Consider the following 14,893-nt stretch of genomic DNA (forward strand, 5'->3'; position numbering starts at 1 on the left):
GGACTGTTGATCTCTCTCCTCAAAGGGAATACATTGTTCCTATGAACAAGCTATCTTAAGGTTACACTCCCAAACCTCTTGCAGGCAGTGTCAACAGCAGATAGAGTACAGAAGACACATGGCAATCTATGTCTCAGTGATGTGAAATAACGGAAGGACAGAAAAACGGAGAGGGCTCCCACCAACTTTCTCTTTGAATTTTCTTTCAGCTTATGTTGTGTTCTTTTTAAATTTTTCCTGCTTTGGGTGGTAGGGTTCAAATAATTTTTAAATGTAGGTGTCATATTCTTCCTGTGTGTCACACACCGGTCCATCAACATGCTGTATTTGAAAGCTACAAAGGAAGATTCTGGACAGCGCAACATCAATGAGCGTTTCTAGTGGAGCCTAATTCCTTTCTTTGATCATTTGTATTGTAAGAACCATAGTAAGGCATTGATTATCCCAGGAGCACAATATTATGAGAATTAACACATCAAAATAAATGCCAGAAGGAGGGCGCTACACATTATGTTTCCAAGTCGAAGCTCCCTTTGGCATCTTGTTTAACACGGTACGAGTTACAAAACATACATTTACTGCAGCTCATCTTATTTTGCTGTGTTTCAGTAGTTTCTTTTGTTAATAATGTATTTTTTGTTTGTTGTTGACCTCTGGCTGGGGAGGTTTTGTTGAAATCGGTTTTATTTTAAGAGAAGTGTCGTGGTATGGAGTCAGGTGGCTGAGCGGTCAGGGAATCGGGCTAGTAATCCGAAGGTTGCCAGTTCGATTCCCGGTCATGCCAACTGACGTTGTGTCCTTGGGCAAGGCACTTCACCCTACTTGCCTCGGGGGAATGTCCCTGTGCTTACTGGAAGTCGCTCTGGATAAGAGCATCTGCTAAATGACTAAATGTAAATGTAATGTAGAACAAGGATACATCTAAAGGCCGGGGGGCTTGACATTGCAAAATGCTCCATCAAAACACAGCAGCCATTGACATGTTGATAATGTGTTTCGATTAATGTGATAGATTTAATGAAATTTAAGGGCACTAAGTTTGAGAATGTAATTCCCTTGCTTGATCACAGACTTGTTCAATGTTTCTTCTAGGGTTCTGTCTTTTCTTTTTCATTTCAATTCAGAAGCTTTGCTTAACCTTGTTAAAATTACCTTTACGCTATTTCATTCTATCTCCTCGTCTTTAATAGTATTTTTCTTTTTTACATTCTTTTTCACTGATTCAGACCTTGGACCTAATTGGTTTTGAAAAATGTAAGGCCAGTCTTTTTAAGTAGTTGTTGCTCTTGGCTTCCATTAGTTTTCAATGTTTTACAGCACAGGCTTTTGTCATTTATTTCTCTCTGTAACCTTGTATTCATCGGAGTTCCAGAGCACATCAAACCAGTTTTATTTTGTGATGTCTTGTCTTTTTAAAATGGCCTTCCTAGTCTGTGTGAACAGGTATGCAGGGACATAATGGTGAGAAGGTTGACTTGATTGTGTGTTATGAAGTGACTAATCAGAGGTCCTTTTCATGCTTCAGGACTGGAGCCCAGGGTGCATGTTAGGTCAGAGCTACAGTAGCTAGAAGTGACATTTTGTAGGCTAGCTTATGTTTCCATATTCTGTGCACAGGAAGTGGAATGTGAAGTTTTGCAAAAGGGGTTTCCTTTTTGTCAATGGTGGTCTCCCATCAACCACTGACATAGTGCACGCACAATTTTGTTGACAGTTTATATATATATATGTTTGGTTTTAATATCTTCAAACATATTGCCAAGGAACAATCTTTTTTATAAGCATTCAAAATAAACCATTCAGATCTTTTAGATATCCTACAGTAGGATAATAATAGTATGATGTGCTTCAATTTCCAAGAAAATCCTCTTGGTATTCTCCTCCAGCAACCATCTAGGATCAATCGACTGCGGGTCCTACCATGCACCACACATCCATTACTTCTCTTCCCTCCTTCCTTCCAACGTTATCTCCCACCCTTGTCCTCCTCTACTTCCTGGCTTCTTGGAGCCAGCTTTACAACGTACGATTTGCCACCATCAAATGGAATTACACCCTATTAGCCGTGAAGCTCTTACTTAGCTTAGCTAGGTTGGCCGGGGACTAAAGTGCAAACACAAGCATAGTTAGATCGTTCAGTGTATCGGTCCCCCATGGGTTCACTATTAGCTTTCAACAACCTTAAAGGGTCTTAGTAAGTGCCTGTGACAGTTATAATGAATGGAAAGAGTTATTCTCTCACATGGAGGCCTGGTGTTTACTAAAGTGTGGCCTCAGATTTAAAAGCTGTATTAGTAAGTATACTGTAGCTCTATAAGTGTGTCAGTACTGTACTGAACAGTTTTCTTACATTGCTTCACAGAACCTTTTGGAAACCCCAAAGTTTTTGTGAGTTTTATACATGTTTTTGATACAAATATCAACCACAGGGTGCCAAAACTTACAATTTAGAGTGAGCATACAACATGAAAGAAAAATTTATACAATTAGTATCAGTTATATTGTCACAGCCTCCTGTGTTAACGGGTCCTGGCATTAGCACTGTTTCTCTGCCAACTTAGTCAGCCATCTAATATGCTCCAAGCTGCTTCTGGCAAACACTTGACAACGTCTCTACTTCATGCGTCTAACCTGCATATAACCGTCTTTAATTCAAATATTTCGCCAATACAACAATAAATCAAGTCCAGCTGGAATGCTAAAAAATGGCTGCTTCCACCACTTGTTTTCCCTAGTGATTACATGTGCAGAGTAATGCCAAGAAAGTTTGAAGAAGACAAACAAGGTAGGAGATTCATATGGCAGGCTAATCATTTTTTTAAGGCACAAAGTGCTGGATAGAATACCTTCAATCAAATTTGTTTCGAGACAAAGCTTGACACTAAAGGCCTGCGTTTGACTCACTGAGTTCTGGGTTTGACACGTCTTGTAGACATCTTCTGCATGTTTTGTCACAATCAATGAAAGCACATTGTTGACTGGCTGTCAAACATACAGAAACAAGAACACATGCAAGTGTAAACACACACACACACACACACACACATACACACACACACACACACACACACACACACACACACACACACAGTAAAACATCTACAGAAAAAGTGTCACTGTCAGTTATTAACCACATTAGCACAGGTCCAATCTCCCTCAAACTGGCTCCTAGATAGCCAGCTAGACATCAAGCATAGACTGTTCAACTGTTCAGGCCTGTAACATACAATAGATGAGCTTGTGTGGTCTATATTTTCCCACTATATCCCATCATGTAGCTTCTAGCTAGCTAGCTAGCCTTGCCAAGTGCTTGCTGCCCTGACTCTAGCTGAAAGTCTGGGGATCTAATCAGGCCTGTAATGGCTTTACCAGCTGGATGGCTACTTCAAAGCAGCCAAACTTCCCCTAACCCCGATCTATGACAATGGACTCCTTCTGTGGAGCTGCACTTTGTTGTCCCTCAGGGCTGATAGTTCATTTAAGCCTCTCCCCACTGCCACTCAAAGGGTAAGTTATCCCCTGTTGGGACCATGGTGTTTTGGTACTGTAGGTGTGTGTGTTTCTCTCAGTGGGTGCGGGTGTAGTTTTACTAAATGTGATTGTGTGCACGTGCATGTGTGTCAGTGTTAAAATGGCAGTCTATATTTGGCTCTACTGGTCAGTTCTACAGTTTATCTGCTTACACTTAACCTTTCCCATGACTCCTTGTGTTTCAAAGAGTAATTGTTGCTTCCCTAGAAGTAATCAGCTTTTTTCTTCAAGTGATCCCTAATTGAGGGCACCATGAATCTGTTAGGGCTGGGACAATTTCAGGGTCCAATTTTAATGGTGCATGAGAACAATAGGTAAGAAAACATCTGCATATGACTTTGCAGTGGCTTTACCCAGTTATCAGTAGTTTCCCAGTTTTTGTTGTAGCTGCATGTCCTTTTCTTTGTGGTAATACATTTCCATCATGTAAAGGCATTGTTTGTAACTTTATGGTGACTCGCAATTTTCCCCGTTGGCCGTAGCATAGGCAGCAAAGACTGTGACAGGTCCATCTGCACTTGACCCATGTCAGTTATATTGACATCAAACACAGCCCCGTGATGATATCCTTCCCTGCTTTTCTTCACAGCCATTGGATTAAAGCCAGATTTGAAAAAAAAGCGTCTCTCCTGCAGCGTTTTGACATCGGTTTGAGTCAATCAAAATGCGGGATATCCTCTCAATATGTGGGACGTGGGATAAGGGATGAAAATGCTGCGCAATCCCACATAAAGCGGGACTCCTACTCTAAATTGAGTTCCAGGCAAAATACTGCACAGTAGTGTTCATGTAGGACTTTTCCCTTGTAACCATGATAAATTCCATGTTATTTTATTTTTATTTTTTTAGTGGTTTAAGAGGATCAATCTTCTAGATTTTACACAATGAAATTCCACATCCTGGGATCTCTACAGACTGGAACCAAGATGGTTGAATCCATTTATGTGATGCTCCTCTGTCTCCCACTGTTCCTCCTCTTCCTGGTTCTCCTCCTTCTCCCCTTTTCCGACCTTTCCTTCCTCCTTCTCTTCATCCTTTCATCCTCTTTTCCTTCCTCCTCTCCATCTTTCTCTACCTCCTTTCCACCATCTTCCCCTTTGTCGTCCCCCCCCCCTCCTCTTCTCCACTCTTCTCCTTCTCCACCCTTGTGGTTAGTTTCCTTCTCCTCCTCTGTAATGGATAGGGATCTCTTTAGTAATAACGTGTGGCACGAGGCTTTAACTGCACATGAAGCCTTGTGAGACACCCAGTAGCCTTCTCCATGGTTTGGCAGCCAGCCAGTGAACATGCAATGCATGCGTGCATATGTCTGAACATATGCAATGAGCTTCTTCACCAATTTACTTTGGAAAGCTTTCATGAAACTAAGCTATTGAGGAAAGAAGCTTTCAAAACTTCTGTAAATAAACTAGTAGTAGATATGAATCCATTCCCTTTTACCCCAAAATAGATTGAAAGTAGGGCAGGGAGTTTGGTGCTAACATTTTATGGCACAAGACTGTTGGAATGCAAGTGGGTTGGAAGATGTGCCGAGCAAAACCATCTTTGGAGATAGCGTCGAGCCTTGACGATAGCTGTCATTACAGATGATTGAGCTGGCAGCTGCCTCAGTGCCACTCTCTTTAGACTATTCTCCTCTGCACTCATATCGCTTTCACAACCCCCCCTTCTTCCTTCTCTACTTGTTCGATCCTGCAGTACCGTGTTACGCACTCTCCCTCTCCCTCAGCTGTCTATCCCTCCAAGGCCCCGTACCCTTCTACCAGGAGCCTCCCGACCCTGTTTTCTCTGTTCCCTCACGGCCTTCATCAAGTCCCTGCTGAGCCCCTGGTGACCCTTATCTGCACCGATTCCCCTTCTCTCGAGCCATTCATTGTATTTGTTAGACAAGGCCATTCTACTGTGTCACAAAAATGTACCACACATCATGTTTGGGGGGTGGTGGCATGACTGGAGAGGTGGGGTGTAAGGTTTCCTCAAATCAGGGCAGAAGTGGAAACAGAAGGCTGTGTCTTGGGCCATGTGTGTTGGACATACACACTCGACAAAGAGTTCTGGAGCTGTTTAGACCCTCTGTCGTCTTCAGTCAAGAGAATGGTGGTAGCTACATTTCCAGGGAGTGACGTTGAATCTTCTAGTGTGTGTCGTCCAGGTACGTCACCTTAACTCATTTGGGCTAGCAAAATGGCAGATGGCTGCAAGGCACTTTATGAATGATATATTATAATGTATTAATTTAGTAGACGCTGTTATCCCAAACAATATACAGTACAAGGGGGTATTTAAACCTGTGCCTTCTCGATCTGCAGTCAAGTGCTGTAACCACTGTCCCCTACATCTCCTCGTCTAGTTGTGGTTACATATTCTAAAACTTACATTTGACAACGGAACAGAGATGCACAGACATTTAACCGCAGCTGCCCTACAGCAAGCCAAATGTTTGCACCTTAACCCTCGATTGCGGATCGGTTACCCCCACAGCAAGAAATCTAGCTTGTATAGTAGGTTGCCGTGTGTAGTTGACGGGGCTTCTGCAGGGTTATGCAGGGATACTATGCCCGCCCTCCCCTCCAGGCTAGAAGGAGCCAGTTCCCAGAGACTGTCCAGCTCAAACAAGGAAGCAGGTGTCATGTGACTGATGAAAATAGTGTCTCTGTAACAGACACCATGCTAACACAAATCAGACTCCTCGCTCAGGACTCTAATGGTTTTTAAATGCTCAGCCATTGGGAAAGAGATGCAGCTATACACATATTCACTGTTTGACTTTATTATTCCTTACGTGTTTATTGTGTGTGTGGACCCACAAATGTGTGTGCATGCGTGTGGCTGTCTGTGGACGTGCATGTGAGTTTGCACTCAGAAACGTGTGTGTGTGTGGGTTTGTGTGTGCGCGTGATATCAAGTGTGCTGGTGCTGAGTGGAGGAACTCTCCTGGCCTGACTCCTCATGTTTGGACATATGTTGAGTTTTATTTCACTCTGACATCAATCCTGCTGGCCAGCTGTTCAGCCAGCTGCTCTCTCTCTGTCTCTCTCTGTCTCTCTCTTTCTCTCTCTCTCTCTCTCTCTCTTTCTCTCTGTCTCTCTGTGTATCCCTCTCCCTCTCTCTCTTTCTCTCTCACTCTCTTTATTGTTCTATCCTGCCCTCCCTTGTGTCTCCCTCAATCTCTCTCTGTATCCCGTTTTCTCTCTTTCTCCCATCTCTTCCCTCCATTCTCTCCCTTTCCTCCAATCACTCTCTTTGCTGTCCCCACCCCTGCTGTCTGTACATGCCTCTTTTTGAGAACTTCTTCCACCTGCGTGGAATTACTTCTTACGTAAGATGCAAATGTATAGAGAGCATTGGACAGTGCAGTGCATTGGTGCACTTGGTCTGCCAGATTCGATCTGACCCAACATTAAATAACAACAGAGTTAGGGCTAAGTGCACATACAAGTCTCATTTTCCCGCTTTATGTCTTGTATGTGATACCTATACAGTATGTCAATTTGTTTACCAAGTTTGTAAATGCATAAAAAATCTGATCTCTTGCATGATTTTGGATAGCAGACCAAATATGTCGAGTTATTGTGTTCTGTGCTGTTAATGGTGGTGTGTGTATGTGTTTGGGAGGGGGGGGGGGGGGGGTCGGGCAACATCTGCTATGCTTGAGTAGTTTCCCATTCCGTATATATCTGTATGTGGCTGTGCAAGAGAGTGTGTGTGTATGTGTGTGTGCATGTTTGTGTGTGTGAACACAAGACTGAGCATAAGGGGGCGATCCCCTTCAAAGTGGGGACTTAGCAGTACATTGTTGATCTTGGCGGTGTGGGGGTTGTCAGGGCATGTCTGCCCGCTCACCGCTACAGTAGATGCCTGTGGCTTCTGTTAAACAGGCACAACACTGGCTCCTGGAACATCGCCAAGACAGATAATAAAAATCTGTTTACACCAAACACTATCTCTGATTCTTGGCTACCTGGCCTACAGACAGTTACAGTCTCTCTTGCGCGCACACTTTCGCCCGTACACTCACATGCTCCATCTACCTCTCCCCCCTCTACCTCTTCCTTCTCCTCCCTTCTTCACCCTCCACTACTCTGGTTAGCGTTCCTTCCTTCCTGGTCTTTCTCCACCTACTCCTTCTATCCCTTACCCTCCTACTTTCTTTCTCCTTCTCTCCTTATCCAGGGCCTCTCCCTTTCTATTTGTCTATCTGTTTTTTCCCTCCCTCATCCTCCCCGTATCTTCTGCACACTTTACTTCCTCATTGGCTCCTTTCCTCCTTCTGCCTGCTCCTCTCTCCTCACTTTCCATCTTCCTCTTGCTCTCACCCCCTTGTCCCTGGCTCGTTGTCCTGTCTTCCCATGTCCTTTCTGCTCTTCCTGATGTCCTCTCTTCTCCCCCCCCCCCTCTGGGCTTTGTGAAGAGGCCGTTCATCATTGGAATATCTCTTCCACTTGATAAAGAGTGAGTGTGGGGACAGTGTGGAATTTTTATCCCAGCCTCAATCTAAACAGCACTTGATCCCCTCTTCGTTGAGGAGGGACAGACAGAGAGCCATCTAGGGTAAAATGCCTCTCATCCCCCTCTCCTTCTCCCCTCTCCTCTTGAGCCCTCTGCACTGACACCTCTATATCTCATCCCTCTCTCTTCAGAAGTGTTTACTGGTGCAGGTGGGGTAAGGATGTATGTATGATCCTCTTCACGTACGCGCAGACACACATATACACACATTTGCACACACACTGTACGCTGTATAACTCAGATGCTGGCTTGAGCTACAAGTTGTATTTTCTTCTTTAAGTGTGCCTATCAATTGTGGCCCTACTTTTATTCGGCTATGCAAGATCCACCTGTGTATGTGAGTGTGTGTATGAACAGTACGTGTGAAGAAAGTTGGGACACATCCAAACTTTTGACTGGTACTGTACATACACACACTCAAGCACAATTTTCTGTTTTCTTCAAGAACAAACAGTGGAGTATTTCTTTAATCAAGTCGAAAGTTGATTTCTTTGTAAGAACTCAGGCCCTTCAACCTACTTTATCCAAGCAGTGTTTAAATTAATCACGTGATTCTGGTCTAAGTACGCAATTGTTGTCAGGCAGTTTGTGTGTGTATGATGGGGATAGGGTGTGGCTGATTTAGAACAATCTTAATCCAATGTAAACACTGAAGGCTTTAATATATCGTAATAAGATAACACACACACTCACACACATACACCCCTTTGCAAAACTTTTCTGACTACAATAGATTATATAGAATATGCACATAAGCAAACATTAAGCTGTTCACAATGCCCATGTGTTTGTCCTTTGGTTGGATCAGGACCTTAAATGGCGCATTGTGTCCACGTGACCTCTTGAATCCAAGCTGGCCCTCTGTGGGGTTTTCCGTATACGGATGCAAGAATGTCTGCCTTTGACGTGGTTACTCTTTAGAAGCAGCGGTGTCATTCTAATTGCTCTCTAATATGATTGTGGCGGATAATTTAGACTGTGGAGGCGCATACACACACAGAACAGTTTACGCACATGCACACCGTGCCAGTGCAGAAACAGAGACACAGGCTCTCTTTACGGACAGGCACCCTGTGTGTGGGTTCATGTGAGTGCGTGTCATCAGGCTAAGAGTCCATGAGTACAGTTTGTGTGTGTGTGTGTGTGTGTGCGCGCATTTCTGGGGTTTGGGCAGATCTTCATCAGAGAGAGAGACCTTCAGAGTTCCTTAAATCTGTTTTCCTCATGTTTTGGAAAAGTGACCACTGGAAAGATTCTGACTGGTGCTGGTCTCTCCTATCTGGTTCTTTAGAGTCCCCCTGTGTGGAAAGACTCCTGTCAAAAGACTGGAAGGAGAGGATGGACAAACTCAATACCAACGAGCTCCTGGGAGAGGTCAAAGGTGAGACAGAAGGAAGGGCTATGAATGGAGAATGTGCCTTCAGAGTAGATAAAGGCCTGCTCAATGACACGTTATTCATGTAGTCTATAGTGTGTTTTGTGAAATTCAGCAGCGCAACCTGTTTCACATGTCTTACTTAGTTTGTTGACTAAAGGTCTATAGATCACTTTATGTAGGTGACAAGGTTATTCTTTCCATTCCTTGTCTTCCTCCTCCTTTTATAGTGCAGTACTTTCATTACACATCTTTCCAATTCTTGATTTTCCTTACTATATTTTCTCTCTCTCCCTTTCTCACTCTCTGTCATCGACACACTTGAACTTCCACACTTCCCTGTACTGTGCAAGTATGACAGCCTAAGAAACATTAATATTTTTTACTTATCCTTTGCATATAGTGCACATTGAAAGTCAAAAGGAAAACAGTGTCTTTGGGATCTTTCTCAACTGATAGAGCTGATGTGAACCTTTTGCACCACAGCTTCTAATAGTACCTTTGATTAACTGACATACAAAGAGAAAGGCGGGCGGTATTGTAATATTTGTATGAGTCAGCGGTAGTGTTTACGAGCCTATAAATCTTGGCAAGTGAGTGGGGCGAGTTGAGTATGCAAATAACAAATTAACAATAAAAACCCAGAAGATTGAGAAGAGGCTGATTTGAAGCTTGTTAAATCCAATTCTGCCGCTTTATTCATGGTCTAGAATGTTGCATAGTTGAGGAAGGATGTCGGTACTGCATCATACTTCAGCTTGTTTAAGAGATTCATGCAAGGTTACAATGAATTTCCTTTGATTGATGTAAGATAGGACGCATGAATGCTTTTGGAGTAAGAGTATGACTTTTTGTGGCGGAGGTTCGTACCTATGTAGACATACATACAGACATGCACACAGTCTGCCAGCTCCTTTATGCTGACTTCTTTCAGAGTCCTGCCACACGTCCTTATAAGCATGCATTGAATGTCTTGATAGGGTTATTGTATGAGAAGACCTTCATTTATATGACGCCATGTGTATTATCAGTTTGGATTACAATAGGTTGTCAGAGATGGTGAAAGATGGACGTGCGATGCACTCTGTAGGATGAGTGACACGGAGTAGCACAAGGTCATATGTCTTGTCATGGTGATGAAAAACACGGCCTTCTAGGCTTGTCAGAAACTATTCTTAATGTTGTCTGCTATTTATCAATAGACAATACAGAGATAAGAGACTACGACTTCTAACCTTTTTATACTGTGGGTAAATGGTCTTTGACTCCATCACACACACACACACACACACACACACACACACACACACACACACACACACACACACACACACACACACACACACACCACACACACACACACACACACACACACACACACACACACACACACACACACACACACACACACACACACACACACACACACACACCAGCTGTGTCCTCACCAGAAAACACTGGTGATTCAATTCACTTGCCAAACTCACTCACTTAATGTCCAAGATGGAGCTTCTGCCCTCAACCTCCTTGGGGAGGTACAACCATTACCCTGTTCATGCTGACAACATCCTGAACATATTTATCTATACATCTGTTTTGATGTTGAAGATGACAATTTTGTAAAAGTGTGACTTTGTTTGTGGCTCAATACAATTTGTATTTATTTAAATGGGGGCATTTACATAGTACAAGGTAGCCACAAATGAAACCACATTATTGAGCTTCACATGTTTTGTCAGCAGTACAAGAGGCAAGTGTGCGTGTGGTTGTGTGGTTTGTGTGTGTACACTGTATGTGTGCCTGGTATGCACAGTTGTATTTATTTGTCTGTGTCTAGATCTATGTGTATTGTATAAATACTTTCCATATGGCATGCAGATGTGTTTTTTCCTGTTTTCTCTGTTTCCAACTGTCATGGCATGAATTCACTAAAACTATTCTGACTAATGCAAGGAGAGTGAAAAATGATAATCACTTCCTGTTTGGCTCATTCAGTGAACAGGTGCGAGACTTAAAAGTAATCCTGATTGATGGTTAATGGAAAGGCCCTGACATTATTATTACTGTCAGGAATATTAAAGGAATGTGGAGTGGAGGCGTAAACTCACACACTCGCCATATTCTGTAAACTTCAGCCATTGTCATGACGCCACAAAGTTTCACTGACTCACCCTTTAGAATGTATGTGGAGTCTAATAAAGGTGCTTGGCGTGTGTGAGGGAAGGGGAGGTTGTTGTTCAAGTCCTAATGGACCCCAGGCCCTGTTAGACTAACCACTAACTGATGGGAAGAGTAGATATGACAAATGGGAATACATAGAAGGGATATGTTTTTATCTTCCCACTGTAAGAAATAATAATTGGAAAATTGTATGAAAAACCTTGTGGATAAATGGAAAAATAGTCATATATAGTGGTGGAATGGAATGGCGTTCTATATACTGCACACTGATACGACCTTATGCAAGTACAGTATATATGTCGTCTCGTCTCCTCATCCTTTTCCACCTCCATCCTCAGGTACCCCAGAGAGCCTGGAGGAGAAGGAGAGACAGCTGTCCACAATGATAGGTCAGCTGATCAGTCTGAGAGAGCAGCTCCTGGCTGCCCACGATGAGCAGAAGAAGATGGCCGCCTCTCAGATGGAGAAGCAGAGGCAGCAGATGGAGCTGGCCCGTCAGCAGCAGGAGCAGGTGAGCCAGGGGGGGGGGGGGGGTGTGATCAGAGTGTGTGGATATGAGAGGGGGGGGGTGAAGAGAGAGAAATAGAGAGAAAAGGAGAGAGAGCGAGAGAGAGAGAGAGAGAGAGAGAGAGAGAGAGAGGAGAAATTGAGTTTGAGAGAGATTTGAGGATTGGATGTCTATATTAACCTGTGTTTACATCGGAACGCTTGCAAGGGGTACATTTCATCGAAGGTTTATATCTGTTGACAGGATGTGTGTTTGGACAAGTCCACAATTCTCCTCACTCCCGAGCACATAACACATTCCAGCCCATCACAAAGGACAAAACGAGTGGAAGAGAGATTGAGGCACTCAATATTAGCCAGTTATTTAGCTGTTGAGACATGATAGACTAATGATCATTCTGACGCCACCGGGAACGCGTGCTCTAATGAATTCTGACATTTGTTCAGATAGGGACACACCTCACATTCAGAAACCTGCAATTACATTTCAAAATAAATATCAGAACAACTTCTCTGAATTCTGGGCAGCTGTTGCTTGTTTGTCAGAAATGGGCAGATACCTTTTTGGGAGCGTCTGACTCAAGTGATTGGTCAGGCTCTGGGGCTCCGCTCCTAAGTGACAGGTAGCCAAGGGGGAGGCAGGCTGGTGCGGGTTATAGATGTAAACATGTCAATCTAAGGTATTTAATTTTTCTGGTGAAATAATTGTCAATTCTTAGACCACACTTTCTGAACGTTTTTAAATAGTTGTCCATTCCTCACTGAAATCTTTATTGGACTATGATACTGATAAAAATATTTCTTCCTTTTCCGCAGATAGTTTTGACCTTCATGTTTTGCTTTCGTACCAATAAACGGACTGTGTCGTTTCTCTCTCTCTGTCTCCATTCAGATTGCCAGGCAGCAGCAGCAGCTCCTGCAGCAGCAGCATAAGATCAACATTCTTCAACAGCAGATACAGGTGGAGCCTCTCGCTTTGGAACGCATGCATCTGATGCTGCGCACTGTTTACGACTTGCTCTTCATTGTGTACCTATCATAATATGATAGATATTACACAGATATTATCACCGGATGGCATGCCACCACACTGTGTCATGTGTTCACACTGGCTCACTGTGCCGATGTTTGCATGCCTTGGTGTTTTTGCGTCCCTTTTTTTGCGTGTGTCTCCTGCGTCTTACTCGCTATTCCTGAATTGGTCTTATCTCCCTTTCATCCCTTTCCTGGCCTTATGCCAGATGCACCTCTGTTATCACTCTCATTCCATGTTGCCTTCATGGGGTCGCTGCCCCCTCGTTTGATCTGTGCGTTCATTTGCTTCTGGCAATTAGAAACAGAGACACTGGGGAAAACCTAGAGGTTGTGACCCCTTTCTTTTATGTGGTCTCTTACTATTATTGAGTATCGTGACGCACTCATCCATGGACACACACACACACACACACACATACACACATGCACTCACATACATAGGGTTCACGTGTCTACATACTACATGCACACACAGGCATATGCACTCACTCAGGCAGGCACGCATACACACACATATTGACCCCTTAATAGACATGGTTATACTTAGATCATTTGCTGTCATTGATCATGTGCTGATCAATAGTATCTAATCCCAAGGGTTCCTCCGTGCAGTTTTGCTCCATCACCTTCTCTGTCCATCAACATCCATTTCCTTTCTTCCTTTCTCTCCTTTACCCATTCACTCCATCAGCTCTCTCATTTATAGAGGATGTTTTTACCTTTTCTTTTATATTTTCCTCACCCCTTTTTCTATTCTTACCTTTCACCATGTCCATCTTGCTTTTCTATGCCTTTCTCTCTCTTTCTCTGTTTCTTAGTCCTGCCTCTTCATCTCTCACTTTTGGAAAGAAAGTCCAACCACTTTTCCTATGTAATTTATTATCCTTCTGTATTCATCTACAAAATGTTTGCTAATAAAACAGCGACCTGGAGATTGACATAACAGGGGGATCTGATTCTCTACCGAGCCCCAGAAGAGCTCACCCTGACTGGGCAAGCTAGTGAGCCAGAGGCCCTGAAGCCCTGGAACTGTGGAGGTGTTGTGTAGTTAACCATGGATCAGTCTTTAACGGCACCCCCCTCTGACTTTTAATAAAGCCCAGATCTGAGTTCATTAGGCTCGGCCCCTCAGGGACTGATTCCAGGTGAACATAGTAAAGTCTCTCTCTCTTTACTACTGTGTGTGTGTGTGTCTGCACGTGCCAACGAGATCTGTTTTACAAACAAACAAATTCTTAAGATGCCATAGTTTCTCTTTTAAGTGTTCGTTCGACTTTGTAGAATTTAAATCTCTTATTTGGAGGCCCCCCCCCCACCCCCCCCCCCCTCGATATCTAGACCACTGCACAGTACATTGATTTGACATAGGACTGCCGTTTAACACAGCCACCAGAGAATTGACTGTTTACGCTGTGTTTAAAGAGTTTGGCTTCAAACAAAGAGACAGAAGACTACCCGTCTGGACTGATCAACTCCAGATTCAGAGGAATTCAGGGCCAATACTCTGAGGCACTGACCAAGGGCTTCTGTTTGGAGTAATTGTGAAAAATAAATTGTACAACTGTTCCGTAGAAATATGGCTCTTTTATGTGGGATTATCTTGCTACATATAACTATATACCATCAAGCTAAGTATTATGAAATGGTTGTTTAAGCTATACAGTACAGTAACAGTAGTTTAACTATAAAACACAATAAATACCAGAGACTGTCAGGTACTGGTAACTGTGAACTGAGGATAAGTAAAGTTTTCTG

At 43.3% G+C, this 14,893-nt stretch overlaps 1 protein-coding gene across 8 annotated transcripts in view; it reads left to right on the forward strand.

Annotated features, from left to right (window-relative positions):
• The window catches only part of LOC136941433 (transcription factor SOX-6-like), a 68,968-nt gene that overhangs the window by 27,790 nt on the left and 26,285 nt on the right, over positions 1-14,893 (forward strand). For 6 of the 8 annotated variants that reach the window (XM_067233892.1, XM_067233891.1, XM_067233893.1 and 3 more), the window contains 3 exons: positions 9,332-9,421; positions 11,935-12,107; positions 12,996-13,064. In XM_067233892.1, coding sequence (XP_067089993.1) covers positions 9,332-9,421; positions 11,935-12,107; positions 12,996-13,064 — 332 coding nt within the window. The remainder of the gene's footprint in view (positions 1-9,331; positions 9,422-11,934; positions 12,108-12,995; positions 13,065-14,893) is intronic. The other 2 variants (XM_067233897.1, XM_067233899.1) reach the window with 1 other exon arrangement.

This window comes from Osmerus mordax, chromosome 4, assembly GCF_038355195.1.
Source record: "Osmerus mordax isolate fOsmMor3 chromosome 4, fOsmMor3.pri, whole genome shotgun sequence".
Classification (NCBI taxonomy): Eukaryota; Metazoa; Chordata; class Actinopteri; order Osmeriformes; family Osmeridae; genus Osmerus; species Osmerus mordax.